At 33.4% G+C, this 16,508-nt stretch overlaps 2 protein-coding genes across 3 annotated transcripts in view; both read left to right on the top strand.

Moving 5' to 3' along the window:
• The first annotated feature begins 32 nt into the window (after positions 1 to 32).
• LOC144841233 (stimulator of interferon genes protein-like) lies at positions 33 to 9,987 on the top strand. Its single transcript, XM_078697492.1, has 7 exons — positions 33 to 144; positions 4,003 to 4,042; positions 4,306 to 4,828; positions 5,129 to 5,234; positions 7,415 to 7,662; positions 7,830 to 8,010; positions 8,767 to 9,987. Exons 2-7 carry the CDS (start codon positions 4,035 to 4,037, stop codon positions 8,841 to 8,843), a joined length of 1,143 nt encoding a protein of 380 aa, XP_078553618.1. The 5' UTR covers positions 33 to 144; positions 4,003 to 4,034; the 3' UTR covers positions 8,844 to 9,987.
• Positions 9,988 to 10,291: 304 nt separating this feature from the next.
• LOC144841232 (stimulator of interferon genes protein-like) overlaps positions 10,292 to 16,508 on the top strand; it is a 35,391-nt gene continuing 29,174 nt past the window's right edge. Inside the window, exons 1-7 of one of the 2 annotated variants that reach the window (XM_078697491.1) lie at positions 10,292 to 10,406; positions 12,803 to 12,842; positions 13,045 to 13,567; positions 13,890 to 13,998; positions 14,277 to 14,524; positions 14,682 to 14,862; positions 15,269 to 15,353. In XM_078697491.1, the coding sequence (XP_078553617.1) occupies positions 12,835 to 12,842; positions 13,045 to 13,567; positions 13,890 to 13,998; positions 14,277 to 14,524; positions 14,682 to 14,862; positions 15,269 to 15,345 (1,146 nt within the window). In that variant the 5' untranslated portion in view covers positions 10,292 to 10,406; positions 12,803 to 12,834 and the 3' untranslated portion in view covers positions 15,346 to 15,353. Of the gene's footprint in view, positions 10,407 to 12,802; positions 12,843 to 13,044; positions 13,568 to 13,889; positions 13,999 to 14,276; positions 14,525 to 14,681; positions 14,863 to 15,268; positions 16,312 to 16,508 lie in introns of those variants that run through there. The other variant, XM_078697489.1, reaches the window with a different exon arrangement.

The following is a 16,508-nucleotide window of genomic DNA, read 5'->3' as shown; positions in this document are numbered from 1 at the left end:
TTTTGCCTTCCATACTCTTGAAATGTCGGGATTTTCCAAAAAGAAAACGGCGAACAATTTTGTTTCGACATTATTGTCTGTTAATATTTTATCCGTTTTATTGACTATTAAAGCATACAGAAGATAAGCTTAAGCAGATAATATGTAAGTAGTATTCACTGAATCGAAAGAAATAGCTTAAGAATCTACTAGACAATATTATATTAACTAAACTAGTAGGCCTATAGCCAGCCAGGCTAGGCTAGCAAGTGACGGTCTCTACTCTTTTTACCTAGCCTACCTCCCCGCGCACTAGCTGGTTTTGCGGTCCCGATCGTCTTATGTGTTGGGCCCGATAGTCTTACCAGTTGGTCCGCTTCGTCACACCGGCGTGAAGTTGGCTGGCTACGGAAGGATCTAAATCTCCCTACTCCAATCCAGGAGATCTTCTACGCATGTGTAGATATTTACTACGTCATCATATATGTATCGTATTTTACTTGCGGTCCGGCCATGCAGTATTTACTCACACGTCGCTTATTTTATACCGTATTACAGTACTTAAATACGCTTTCCCAGACATCCCACAGCTATATAGGTTAATATACATGGAATTAAAGTTTAGGCCTACCAAACATTTTTGAAAAAGATATTATTAGATATCATAATCGGGTTATGTTTATGCTGTAGGAAAAAGGAGAATCAACGTAAACGAATACTATAATCTATGCCTACTATGATTCCGGAATCCACTGTACATAGCCGTATACCTGCCCTGACGTATGACAAATAAGACATTTATTATTTGTCATCCTTCAGGGCAGGTATTGTATGATTCCACTGTACATCCGTATACCTGCCCTGACGTATGACAAATAAGACATTTATTATTTGTCATCCTTCAGGACAGGTATTGTATGATTCCACTGTGCATAGCCGTATACCTGCCCTGACGTATGACAAATAAGACATTTATTATTTGTCATCCTTCAGGGCAGGTATTGTATGATTCCACTGTACATAGCCGTATACTTGCCCTGACGTATGACAAATAAGACATTTATTATTTGTCATCCTTCAGGGCAGGTATTGTATGATTCCACTGTACATAGCCGTATACCTGCCCTCACGTATGACAAATAAAACAATTATTATTTGTCATACGTCAGGGCTGGTATACGGCTATGTACAGTGGAATCATACAATACCTGCCCTGAAGGATGACAAATAATAAGTCTTATTTGTCATACGTCAGGGCAGGTATACGGCTATGTACAGTGGAATCATACAATACCTGCCCTGAAGGATGACAAATAACGGTCTTATTTGTCATACGTCAGGGCAGGTATACGGCTATGTACAGTGGAATCATACAATACCTGCCCTGAAGGATGACAAATAATAAATTTCTTATTTGTCATACGTCAGGGCAGGTACGGCTATGTACAGTGGAACCATACAATACCTGCCCTGAAGGATGATAAATAATAAATGTCTTATTTGTCATACGTCAGGGCAGGTATACGGCTATGTACAGTGGAATCATACAATACCTGCCCTGAAGGATGACAAATAATAAATGTCTTATTTGTCATACGTCAGGGCAGGTATACGGCTATGTAGAGTGGAATCATACAATACCTGCCCTGAAGGATGACAAATAATAAATGTCATGTAATTTCATAATTTCATGTGTATTAGCCTATATAGCTGAGGAGGATGGTCTGGGAAAGCGATATATATTTAAGTAATACGGTATAAAATAGCGATGTGCGAGTAAATACTACATGGCCGGACCGCAAGTAAAATACGATATATATATGATGACGTAGTAGATATCTACACATGCGTAGAAGAACTCCTGGATTGGAGTAGGGAGATTTAGATCCTTCCGCCGGCTACTTGTTCGACAATCACATTCACATGTATGGGGCGCAAAATGTGTAATAATTTAATTAAATGATTACCGTAAAACCTCGAAAAGAAGCCCATCTCGAAAAGAAGCCCCCTTCTACAGTTTGCAAAAGTACTCTCGAAAAGAAGCCCATCTAGAAATGAAGCCCTCTGGGCTTCTTTTCAAGATAGTATGGGCTTCTTTTCGAGATAGACTACTAGGCCTATACTGTATTAAGAATGTAGGTCAAACGAACAGAAATAAACAATACAAACACGTGATTAAGAGTTACTATAGTAGGATAATTTAATGCCAGATACTTGTGATGCAGACTGATGATAATAATTAATATGTATGATCGTGTTTATCATACATTTATGACGATGACGAAATGATTGTATTTGACGGTGAATCATAGGACTGTTTTTTGCTTTTTATATTGTTTTTAATTGGTATATTAAACATAATTTCATGGTTGAAAAAATGTCTCAAAAGTCATATTATTGTTTGTAGTAGAAATTCACAAAATTTACAGCATTCATTTCGAAAAGAAGCCCCCCTCTACAGTTTGCAAAAGTACTCTCGAAAAGAAGCCCATCTCAAAAAGAAGCCCATCTCGAAAAGAAGCCCACCCAGGAGCACTAAAAAAAGAAGAAGCCCATGGGCTTCTTTTCAAGGTTTTACGGTATACTTACGGCTTGGACTGGGAAGACTATACATGGGTTGGGACAAGTAGGGTCCTGTGATTTCACAAAAAATACCCCTTGCCCTGGTCCATGCTGTCTAGCTCCCATTTTATGCAATTTAAAAACGTTACAACAATTTTGCGTTTCTATTAAAATACAGTATAACCCCATGATTTATAGGGCTATAATTACGTTGTAAACGGCTTGGACCGGGGTGACGATACATGGGTTGGGGCAAGTAGGGTCCAGTCATTTCAGAAAAAAACCACTGCCATTTTAATTTAAGCAATTTATAAAATATTTTACGTTTTTATTAATTATGAGCACAGTGTATTAACATACGAAAAGATATTACAATTCAGTGACTTATTTCTATTTTATATCACTGTGCTCCACTGGCTCCAAATTGGGTCTACTTGAGCACAGTGTATTAACATACGAAAAGATATTAAAATTCAGTGACTTGTTTCTATTTTATATCACTGTGCTCCACCGGTGCTAAATTGGGTCCACTTGAGCGCAGTGTATTAACATACAAAAAGATATTAAAATTCAGTGACTTATTTCTATTTTATATCACTGTGCTCCCCTGGTGCCAAATTGGGTCCACTTGAGCGCAGTGTATTAACATACAAAAAGATATTAACATTCAGTGACTTGTTTCTATTTTATATCACTGTGCTCCCCTGGTGCCAAATTGGGTCCACTTGAGCGCAGTGTATTAACATACGAAAATATATTAAAATTAGTGACTTATTTCTATTTTATATCACTGTGCTCCACCGGTGCTAAATTTGGTCCACTGGACCAGTTACCGTAATACTATTTTCTATTTCTCCGTAAAAGTAGAGAATGCTCCAGTCGTCAGAATGACACTCTGAATATACCTCAATGAAATAGATATAAAAACAAACATATTTCGTTGACACGTAAAATTTACAACCGGGATCAGCCAGTTTAAGGTTGTCTATATTTTTGTTATGTATATGTTGTCATAGCAATTTTATATCCCAGGTTAAACCTGATTCGGTAAAACATATTTTCATATTTTTCTGACTTTAAATCGATTAATTTTTTTTTTTTTTCTGAGAATGTTTTGGGCCCGATCATCTTATTAATTGGGCCCGATCGTCTCTGGTCCCGATCGTTTTTCACCCTTGATAGGCCCGATCGTCTTGAAGTGGGCCCGATCGTCTGTGGTCCCGATTGTCTGATAACCGCTGGTTTATCTCCCATATGTGGTGGTGGAAAGTTGAGAGAGGGCACGTAGCTGGCAAAGGTTTTTGGCAAAGATATTAATAGGAATCCATTTTACCGCCCATACACTTGACATTGTAGACATACACAGTATTACAGATCAGTCGCATTTCAATGGGTGTCGCTACAAGTAATTGTCCTATATATACATGTCAGACAATGAGGATATTTTACTTGTTGTTTCAGATATAATCGAATAGAGATCAAAGAATTGCGAAATGCCTGGGTAAGTCTCAATTTGGAAATTATGCAAATCTTTCAAGTACTGTACTGAGTTGGCCAAAACATCTAATTAAAATATGAAATATTTAAACAGGGGGTAGGCCTAATATTTGAAAGTTTAACAACTCTCGGTTGTATAAAGTATAAAAGTATAAAACAACAGTCTCAATTACTAGTTATCATCGCAGAAAAAACTACACATCATGATTATTTATAATAGTATTTAACATGGTAACACTATCTTTTTAATCAATTTCTTTTTTATAGAAATTCATCTTCAACAAACTACGGCTTTGGAGAAGTGTCAAGAAGAAGAGGAGAATGGAAAAAATATGCAGCATATGTTTTTGTTTGTTTATTTGTTGCTCTATTGTGGTGGATGGCACGAGTTGTTCCACTGAACAGAATTGAACAAATATCCGTGAATGTGACAAAGCTTGATCAACCTGATTTGTACTTCCTTAATATCTACTACTTGGTATTTTTTCTGCTTATAGGGTTTTACAGCAACATCATTGTAAAATGGCTCCAGTGCTTGTTTGTGATGGTAGAGGAATTAAAACACATAAAGAGTTGTCATAAGAACTCATTTCGCACATTAGTTAAGAACTGCTACCAAGTTTTCTGGACATTAAAATCGTGGGTAGGACTTGGGATTTCATTGCTTATTGTGCATTGGATGAGAAGTAATGATAAAGAACTTTTTGATAACCATTGTGTAATGTACTGGCCGCTTGTTGTAACATCCGTTGGTATTAACTTAATTACCAACTACATACTGGGTTTTGAGGTTTGTATCAAAATACATGAAAGTATACTAACAGCTTTTACAGGCGACATTTTTATTTTAAGGAAATATAGAAAGAAATTTGGAAAAAGGCTAGTTTTGGAATAGTTTCTGATTTTCCAAGTGTTCACTGCTTTAATTGATTTAGTATTAGCTTGACAGAATGTCTATTAAACACTATTCTAGGTTAACTAACATTTTTGTGCCCAGTGGACTAGTTCTCATCATGCTTATTTAACATTACTTAAACCTTATTATTCAGTGACATTTATAGTAATGCACTTGTTATTTTAAACTTTACAGACACTATCAGATGTTGAAAAGAGTAAAATCCATGAATCTAGCAATATCAATGTTGCACAGGGCCTAGCATGGAGTTACTTCAATTATCTCAAAATTATTCTGAAAGGTTTGTAATTTAGTGAATTTTTAAGATTCATTACTTTTTTAACTTTTCAAAGTAGAGTAGGGGTTACCCTTAGTTTCAACCTGTCCTGGAAAAACGAATGAGGGAAGTTTATTGGAAGCTGTACGATGAATATTGTGCGTAACAGGTTCGTACTACTTAGCGTTGTAGCTGTATCGCGTAGTATTTTCCGGAGCTGCAGCACTGGCACAAACACAATAAAATCATCCACAAAGACAGTTTTTTTTTTTTTCTTTTATTGAAGCTAGTAACCAGTCGGAAGGAGATATAACAAAAACAGTGTTACTATTTAAAATAACATATCAGTAATCGATCGATCATATCATAAACGACAGTATAGGCTACTATTGCGTTGTGTCTAGTATAACAATCAAATAACTAATCAACTATATTAACTTAAAACAATTCTAAAATTAAGAGAGATAACAATATAGATGCTTACCTAGTAACCAGTCGGAAGGAGATGAAAACCTTCACTTTGGGCTAGGCACTAGTAATTGTCATCCATTCCCAGTTGGGTACTATGACAATTTTTAACCGATGGTATATACATTTACCATAACATTATTTCGTAGTTTACAGAGCGATCTGTAACTCGAGTCATACACATGTAATTATCAATTTAAAAGTTAGCTTATACAAAAAAAAGAAACTATTAATAATGCAAATAAATTGACAAAATCCCTTGTCCATTTATGAACTGACCCATACTGAAACATTATACACTAAATATTCATGACCATTTTCCCGCTACTTGGATGAGGAGACTTATCTATTTATAGCATGGTCACTTATCATTCCAGCTTTTCCTTTAATGGTTCCCACAAGGTTTCTCAGGTTCAAGTCAGATTCAGCAGATAAATCATTCAAGTATTTGGGTATAAACTATAAGCATACCTGTTACACTCACCCCCCATTTATCTGCTAAATCTCAGTGATATACAAATGCATTAACCTAAACCTAAATACCCCGGTACATTTAGTCACGATTCATACAATGAAAATGACATCATAGAAAATTACATAAAAAAACTTAACTAAATGGCATTTATAAAAAAAACGAAACTGTTGTATCATAACAGCATACCTGTACCTGATTGAACCAATGAGAGCAGGTTATGCAGAATTATTAGAAACAACCAATAATAATTTATCCGAATGGATTACTATTGAAGGGTGGCCATACCCACAATAGTCGGTGTACAGAAGTGCCTGTTTACACTTCAGAAGTTTCTCGAAATCCTGCGATTACTACTCGAAGGTTCAATCCCACCCAACACAAGGTGATGTACCAACATAACAAAAGCCATACACATGGCAAACAACTAAGTTAAAAAAACATTATACAAAAGATACAGTATACAGTAAAGGTAACGAAATTAAACAAACTATTGAAATTAAAATTAAGATCAAGTAAAATTGTCTTCTCTCAGACATAATTATATAAAAAAACAAGTTAAGTGTCAAGCAAAATTAATACAGTTTAAACAATCAAACATCTAAACAACCCACATGGGATGTTAGTGCAGGGGTTCCCCAGAGCCACTTGGAAATAAAACCGTATCGGTCTGGCGGTTTAATTACACGTTTTGAACGTCGGAGACTTAAAGTTGGTTCTGAAGGTGTTTCTCCTGAGGAGTTATCATCATCAGTATGATCCATGGCGACTGCGACAGGACTGATATCATGCTGAGTTGAAGGAGAAGTTTCTGATGGTTCCACAGATGCCTGGGTAGAAGCAGCTGGGTTTATAGATGGTGTTTCTTGTTGTTCTATGGATATTGTATCAACAGATTCCGGTACTGCAGTTTCAGGGACATAAGGTTGAATAAGATCCACATCTTTCCAAATAGCTGGTTGTTCAGAGTTCGTTTACGATGCATCATGATCCGTTATATCTGTCATGACATCACCATGGTCAGAAGGTGTAGGTGCAGAAGACGACGTCTCGATTGCTTCACTTTCGTCACTCACTGGAAGGAAATTAACTTTTAAAATGAAGTTCCGGTGAACAACACAAACCTTTCCAGATGTGTTACTTCTTAATCGGAATGTATGAGTTTCCGGCCACATCTGTGCACAATTCAGCCCAGTTATACCGCGAGACACAGGTTATTCCCACACATTTACAAAACAGGCTTTTTCTTTCTTTTTTTTTGCAGATTTTCAAGGAACTATTAAGAAAGATGAAAAAAGGTGGAAAAAAGAATATGAAGATGGAAACTTGCAAAGCAAATTTTATGCTATTATTCCTCTCAACTGTAAAATTCCTTCCAAACTTGGAGAGAGTGAAAAACACAGAGGAATTACCTTTGAGGGCAAGCTGCCTACTCTGTATGTCGATCGTGCTGGTGTGAAAGACAGACCTTATGTTAATTCAGTTTACAGAATTGAAAATGAAAAAGGCGAAGTAAGTATAAATAGATCACATACATTTATTGTTGTTCCATAAATCTAATTACCACAACAAGAGAGTGAGTAAATCTACAAAACATTGTCTCTTGTTTACTGCAGGAATGTAAAAAAAAATGTATCTGTCCATGCTTTTTTTAATGTAAAAATGTCTTCTTCTTTTAGTCACACTATGCCATTTGTGAATATGTGACCATCATTGGTACACTGTTCCAGATGTCTTTGTATACTGAATTTGATGCACAGAAACGCGAAGAGCAGTGCCGCTTGTTTGTCAGGAAACTTATGGAATTGATTGAAAGTGATTGTGAGTGTCGAGAAAAATGCGTAATTGTGATGTTTTCAGGTAATCTATTTTTACTATTGTGCCATTTCCAATATAATATATTTGGTGAAATTTGAGACATGTCGGTTAACAATGGTTTGACATCCCTTTGTTCAGATAAAGGACTTGACCTGTGACAAGCCCTGTGTTAGCCATTTATGTATGACCATTTTAAAACTTAATTGTAAATGATGTTGATCTTTTTTTTTTAATCTTACAAAATTGATTAATTTACTTTGTATAAAGATCTGTCTACTATACACTATCAAACTTGATGTGAACAAAATGTGATGTGGCCATATATTGAGATGATGATGTCATATCACTACCATATTTAAGCATATCACTACCATAGTTGGGCGCATCACACTTTTTGGTCAAACTAGATTGATAGTGTAGAGCTTAAAGATGTATTGTCCCCCAAAATCATGAAAAATAAGGATTTTTAAAATCGGACTTTGAATAGGCCATTTTGCAGTTTTAATGAAGTTGTTCACTTCCATAAGAAAAAAAACGGGGGAAAAAAATTATTTCACCTATAAAAAGACAAAATAAACAGTTAAATTACCCAAAAACTCATTGTCTTCCAGACAATTTGACCATTTTTTGCTTTAAATTACATTTTTCTCAGGTAAATAATTTTTTTTCAGACCCAATTTTTTGTGAGAGTGAATAACTATTATGTGACATTAAAATAACAAACAACAAAAAATATTTTTTTAGGGGGACAATATATCTTTAACAAACATGTTAATAATTTTTTTGCATTTCTTTCAGGGGAAGATGATGGCCCTCTATTAAGAGATGTTCTTCTTGACAAAATCAAAGAAAACCGGCTACAGATCAATGGCTAGAAGCGAATGCCTGAATGTGTTATGATGGGCAGTATCATGGTTTTTAAGAGGCTGTGGAGATTGTTTAATACTACAATGTTTTTATGTATATATTACAAGTTTGGTTTTGTCTACAATTGAATTAGATTCATTTTGTTGTGGTGTTTTTTTAATTTAAATTCTTAAACTTCGACTTTTCACTGTGTTAAAAGTGTAAGTGAAGGAGACTTCTATGTATTATGTTGACTTTAACCAGGGTATTTTTATTTTATCTATTTTATTTATTCAAGAATCAACAGTGGAACAAATCACCAATTACCATTTTCATATAAAAAAACAATTAGTATAATAGAAATGAATATAATAGATGAACTTCCATTAACCCTATTCTATAACAATACAAGTATACAGTAGTTAAAATTTTACAACAATTGTTGGGCATTTCTTTTAAACATTATTTTTATTTCATTTATTTCATTCATCAAGACTCAACAGATTGACACTATACAATTATAATATTCGGAAATAATAAATATACAATAGAAAGAACTTACATTATTATAAGATAAGATGAAATATACCAAAATCTATATGTAAAGTAAACTATTTAGTTTAAAATGTATTACTATATAACATATATAATACTTTCGATAATAACTAGTTAATTAGAATAGGTGAAAATATTCAAGATTTGCTGGAATGTTAATTATTATTTGAGTTGTTGTGTTTCAAGTCTATAATGTCAATATTTGCTAAAATGTATTTTGGTGCAGAATGGAGTATTGATAAAAGGTAATTCAAGATAAATGATTTATTTAATTGAAATTCATGAAACGAATGCAACTTAAATTCAGTGCATAATTGGACTTTAGGCAGGGTATTTTTATTTCATTCACCAATCAACAGTGACACAAGCCACTAATTACAATTGTTAGGTCGTTTATTTGTAAATTACGTATCCATTATATTGGAAATCATAAATATACCATAGAAAGGAGTTACAGATTTTTAAAAAATAAATAGAACAGTTGTAACAGACATCTGTATTCCTGCAGGTGAATCATCCTAAATACCCTACAAACAAAATTTAATTTCCAGAATTTCACTGTGGTGTTTCTGTGATGAAAAAAAAGAAATTTTTATCAATAAATGTATCGATTTAGAATTGTTTTGTGTGATCTTTATTGGTGCATGTGCAAATACAAGAGCGGTATACTATCGGCAATTTCCAATTGGATCTTTTTAGTGACATTTGTGTTGTCAATTCTATGATGCACAAGGTCCCAACAAATTTGTCTGAAATTACAGTTTTCAAGAAAAGAAACATAACATAGCTGTCATAATACAAACACAAACAGAGAATAAACGAAGTACACAATTAAGAAATAAATAATTAGTAGTATGAACTACTTTGGTGATGTAGTATGTATATTTTGGCGGATTTTGCCGTCCATACTCTTGAAATGTCGGGATTTTCCAAAAGAGAACAGCGAACAATTTTGTTTCGACATTATTGTCTGTTAATATTTTATCCATTTTATTGATTATTAAAGCATACAGAAGATAAGCTTAAGCAGATAATATGTAAGTAGTATTCACTGATTCTACCTGAATCGAAAGAAATAGCTTAAGAATAGACTAGACCATACTATATTAACTAAACTCAGCTGTATAGCCAGGCCCCGAGCCAGGCTAGGCTAGCAAGTGAGTCAGTAGTAATGGTAGTAGGCCTACTCGCTTGACTGGTTTACGATGAAATCGGTCGCGTCTGAAATCGGTCGCGTTTGAAATCGGTCGCGATAAAATCAACTTCCGGTATTTTGTATGGCGCGCCGCTAGAGCTATACTTTTGATTATATCGGTCGCGTTTGAAATCGGTCGCGTTTGAAATCGGTCGCGCTATTTTGTATGGATCGAGCGGGATGCATGCTAGAGCGGGATATACATTTTTCGGTTATATAGATTTAATTGATATTTTGTAGTAACTAGATTATTTATGTGGATATTTTTTACTTGGTTAATAAATATTTATTATCAATCATTAAATTAATTTTTTTTTTTGTATTTCACAGGTCTCAGAGAAGGACTGTGTTATTTCAAAATGGCCATTTCTAAACACGTTTAATTATTATATTAGGCATAATGTTATATTAGGCATATAATAATTTACCTCTATTTATATGTACTGTAAGTAATATATTATATAGAGAATATACATCTGTCGTGTCTTTTATTATGCAAACAATTACGTCACAGAGAACAATTTATTTTAAAACAATAATTTTTACAATATAGCCCGTAAAGCCAGCGTATCCATTTTTATACTTATGCATACTGTGGCAGATTATATCATATCCATGTCGTTAACAACATACTATTCGATCACATTGTTTTTATTTCTATTTTATTTCTATCCGTTATGTAGGATAATATTAAGTGTATAATGATTATTGTTGAGGCAAATCACGTGTATATTTTTATTTCTAATGTTTAAAATAGTTTTAGTAAAATGATCATTATATGCGGATGGTTAAAAGGCGAGTTACTGAAATAAACCCCCGAATAAGCCATATTGGAGATGCGGCCTTCTATGATCGTGCAGCTGTTTCCTGTAACAATACGTTATTTTGCTGACGGGGTTTCCCCTTTTTAAAAAACACGCACTTGTAGTGTGTCAAATCATGGACAAAACATGTACGATCGTTGTCTATGGCGAGGTAAAGATGACGTCTATTACTAATAACCATATGTTTGAAACGTCTATAGGCCTCCTGCACGTATTTTTGTGAAACGATCCAATGAGTTATAGATACTCGACGCGATTATGAGATCATGTTCATTCATTCATTCTTTATTTAGCCTTTAAAATCGAAATACATTTAAAACATAGGTAACCAAATCAAGACACGTGGAAATATAAGGAGGCAAGGATAAGCAAAAGCAATTAAAATCGCTGTAGCTCACAGGCTTGCTTATCCATAATAATTCCGAATAAAGCACTTTTTCTATAATTCGACAGTATGAAAAATACGAATTTACGTATATACGTCGGCGATACTATAGATTTTAATTTGAATATCTTTTATTTCTTCATTTATAATAATCATTTAATGTAAATAATTAAGTAAGTGCAACTCAGTGTCTCACATTCATACGCCGTTCGTAAATCTAAATGTTTAAATATCAGTGCAGATTACCTCTTTGAGAATCGTGTCCACATTTTCCATACATTATTATTCTCGCATCTATCATTGTACATCATAGTCCTACTGTAGGCCGGTAGATTGATTTATAACGGCATATTATCTATATATTTTATTAATATCCTAAAACCATACGTAATTGTTTGCATAATAAAAGACACGACAGACGTATATTCTCTATATAATATATTAATTACAGTACATATAAATAGAGGTAAATTATTATATGCCTAATATAACATTATGCCTAATAATATAATATTTAAACGTGTTTAGAAATGGCCATTTTGAAATAACACAGCCCTTCTCCGAGACCTGTGAAATACAAAAAAAAAATTAATTTAATGATTGATAATAAATATTTATTAAGTAAAAAATATCCACATAAATAATCTAGTTCCTAAAAAATATCAATTAAATCTATATAAACGAAAAATGTATATCCCGCTCTAGCATGCATCCTGCTCGATCCATACAAAATAGCGCGACCGATTTCAAACGCAACCGATTTCAAACGCGACCGATATAATAAAAAATATAGCTCTAGCGGCGCGCCATACAAAATACCGGAAGTTGATTTTATCGCGACCGATTTCAAACGCGACCGATTTCAAGCGCGACCGATTTCATCTGACACCGCTTGGACTCCGCTGGTTTATATCCCATAGGCATCCATTTTAGTACCGCCCATTACAGATCAGTTGCATTTCAATGGGTGTCGCTACAAGTAATTTTCCTATATGTCAGACAATGACGATATTTTACATTTTGTTTCAGATATAATTGAATAGAGATCAAAGAATTGCAAAATGCCTGGGTAAGTTTTTTAGATACTTTTATCGAAATTTGGAAATTATGCAAATCGTTCAAGTACTGATGTATATGAGTTGGGCAAAACATAAGTATAAATCAACAGTCTCAATTACTAGTTATCATCGCAGAAAAAACTACACATCATGATTATTTATAATAGTATTTAACATGGTAACACTATCTTTTTAATCAATTTCTTTTTTAAGAAATTCATCTTCATCAAACTACGGCTTTGGAGAAGTGTCAAGAAAAAGAGGAGAATGGAAAAAATGTGCAGCATGTGTTTTTGTTGGTTTATTTGTTGCTCTATTGGGGTGGATGGCACCAGTTGTTCCACTGCAAAGAATTAAACAAATATCCGTGAATGGATCAAAGCTTGACCAACCTGATTTGTACTTCCTTAATATCTACCACTTGGTATTTTTTCTGCCTATAGTGTTTTACAGTGCTATCATTGTAAAATGGCTCCAGTGCTTTTTCGTGATGGTAGAGGAATTAAAACACATAAAAAGTCGTCATAATAACTCATTTCACACATTAGTTAAGAACTGCTACCAAGTTTTCTGGACATTAAAATCGTGGGTAGGACTTTGGATTTCATTGCTTATTGTGCATTGGATGAGAAGTATGGATAAAGAACTATTTGATAACCATTTTGTAATGTACTGGCCGCTTGTTGTAACATCCGTTGGTATTAACTTAATTACCAACTACATACTGGGTTTTGAGGTTTGTATCAAAATACATGAAAGCATACTAACAGCCTTTACAGGCGATAATGTCCAAATTTATGGGAATCTGTTTCACTGCTTATGCAGATAGAAAGGAATTTGGAAAATGTCTAGTTTTGGGATAGTTTCCGATTTTCCAAGTGCTTACTGATTTAATTGATTTAGTATTAGCCTGACAGAATGTCTATTAAACACCATTCTAGGCTAACTAACCTTTTTGTGCTCAGTAGGCTAGTTCTCATCAAGCCTATTTAACAGTACTTAAACTTTATTATTCAGTGACATTTATAGTAATGCACTTGTTATTTTAAACTTTGCAGACTCTATCAGTTGTTGAACTGAGTGAAATCCATGAATCTAGCAATGTCTATGTCGCACAGGGCCTAGCATGGAGTTACTTCACTGGCTATCTCAAAATTATTCTGAAAGGTTTGTAATTTAGTGCATTTTTAAGATTCGTTCCTTTTACAATTTCAGAATAGTTAACTTCAAACTTTATTTTTTATATTTAGAAAAAAAACAGCATTGGTTTTCAAAATAGAGTAGGGGTTACCCTGGTGTATTGGTTAGTTTCAACCTGTCCTTAAAAAACGAATGAGAGAAGTTTATTGGAGCTGTATGATGACCATTGTGTAGATCGTCCACATCTGTGCCCAGTTAGGCTACACATTTACAAAATAGGCTTTTTCTTTCTTTTTTTTTTGCAGATCTTCAAGGAACTATTAAGAAAGATGAAAAAAGGTGGAAAAAAGAATATGAAGATGGAAACTTGCAAAGCAAATTTTATGCTATTATTCCTCTCAACTGTAAAATTCCTTCCAAACTTGGAGAGAGTGAAAAACACAGAGGAATTACTTTTGAGGGCAAGCTACCTACTTTGTATGTCGATCGTGCAGGTGTGAAAGACAGACCTTATGTTAATTCAGTTTACAAAATTGAAAATGAAAAAGGCGAAGTAAGTATAAATAGATCACATACATTTATTGTTGTTCTATCAATCTTTACCACAAGAGAGTGACTAAATCTTCTAAACATTGTTGCAGGAATGTAAAAAAACAAACCTTTTTATCTGTCAATGCTTTTTTTAATGTAAAAATGTCTTCTTCTTTCAGTCGCACTATGCCATTTGTGAATATGTGACCATCATTGATACACTGTTCCAGATGCCTTCATTAACTGATTTTGACTCGCAAAAACGTGAAGAGCAGTGCCGCTTGCTTGTCAGGAAACTTATGGAATTGATTGAAAGTGATGATGAATGTCGAGAAAAATGCGTACCTGTGATGTTTTCAGGTAATCTTTTTTTACTATTGTGCCATTTCCAATAGAATAAATTTGGTGAAATGTCGGTTTGACATCCCTTTGTTCAGATAAAGGACTTGACCTGTGACAAGCCCTGTGTTGGCCATTTATGTACGACCATTCTAAAACTGAATTGTAAATGATGTTGATCTTTTTTTTTAATCTTACAAAATTGATTCATTTACTTTGTCTAATGATCTGTCTACTATACACTATCAAACTTGATGTGAACAAAATGTGATGTGGCCATATATGGACATGATGATGTCATATCACTACCATATTTAAGCATATCACTACCATAGTTGGGTGCATCACACTTTTTGATCAAACTAGTTTGATAGTGTAGAGCTTAACAAACATGTTGATAATAATGTTTAAATTGTTTTTCTTTCAGGGGAAGATGAAGGCCCTCTATTAAGAGATGTTCTTCTTGACAAAATCAAAGAAAACCGGCTACAGATCAATGGCTAGAAGCAATTGTCTAAGTTTGTTATGATGTGTCATGGTTTTTAAGAGGCTGTGGAGATTGTTTAATATTACAATGTTTTTATGTATATATTACAAGTTTGGTTTTGTCTACAATTGAATTAGATTCATTTTGTTGTGGTGTTTTTTTAATTTAAATTCTTAAACTTCGACTTTTCAATGTGTTAAAAGTTGACTTTGACCAGGGTATAACAGTGGCACAAATTTATATTATTTTCAAATAAAATGTATATATTAGTGTCTTTTATCATATATTACAAATAACAAAATAGATGAACTTCCATTAACCCTATTCTATAACAATACAAGTATACAGTAGTTAACATTCTGCAACAATATTTTATTTCATATTATTTCATTCATCAAGACTCAACAGATTGACACTATATATACACTATTATTATGTAAATATTTTTCCATAAATATAATATTCGGAAATAATAAATATACAATAGAAATGACTTATTATTATTAGATAAGATGGAATATACCAAAATCTATATGTAAAGTAAACTGTTTAGTTTAAAATGTATTACGATATAACATACATCATATTTTTGATACTTAATACTATTCATATAAAGTAGGTAATTAGAATAGGTGAAAATATTCATGATTTTCTGCAATTTCTGTTAATTATTTGAGTTGTTGAGTTGCAGAATGAAGTATTGATAAAAGTTAATTCAAGATAAATGATTTATTTAATTGAAATTCATGAAACGAATGCAACTTAAATTCAGTGCATAATTGGACTTTAGGCAGGGTATTTTTATTTCATTCACCAATCAACAGTGACACAAGCCACTAATTACAATTGTTAGGTCGTTTATTTGTAAATTACGTATCCATTATATTGAAATTATAAATATACCATAGAAAGGAGTTATCAGGTTAAACAAAATAATTAGATATAAATGAAGCACAAAAAATAAAACATACTTGTTCAGCATCCATCGTATTATGTATTGTACTGTAGTACTATATACAGTAAATTATTTATGGAGGTGAACAAATTATAATTGTCGATAACAAGTAACAAGATAAATGTTAGAAACGCATATACGAACAGTAATAAACGCCTAAAAGTTGGATATATTAATAAGGAGCCACCCAATAATGATAAAGAATAAGTTTTTAGTCGCGTGGAC

This window comes from Antedon bifida, chromosome 4, assembly GCF_963402885.1.
Source record: "Antedon bifida chromosome 4, ecAntBifi1.1, whole genome shotgun sequence".
NCBI classification, from domain to species: domain Eukaryota; kingdom Metazoa; phylum Echinodermata; class Crinoidea; order Comatulida; family Antedonidae; genus Antedon; species Antedon bifida.
The sequence above is the reverse complement of the archived record's forward strand: the minus strand, read 5'-3'. Positions and strand labels throughout refer to the sequence as shown.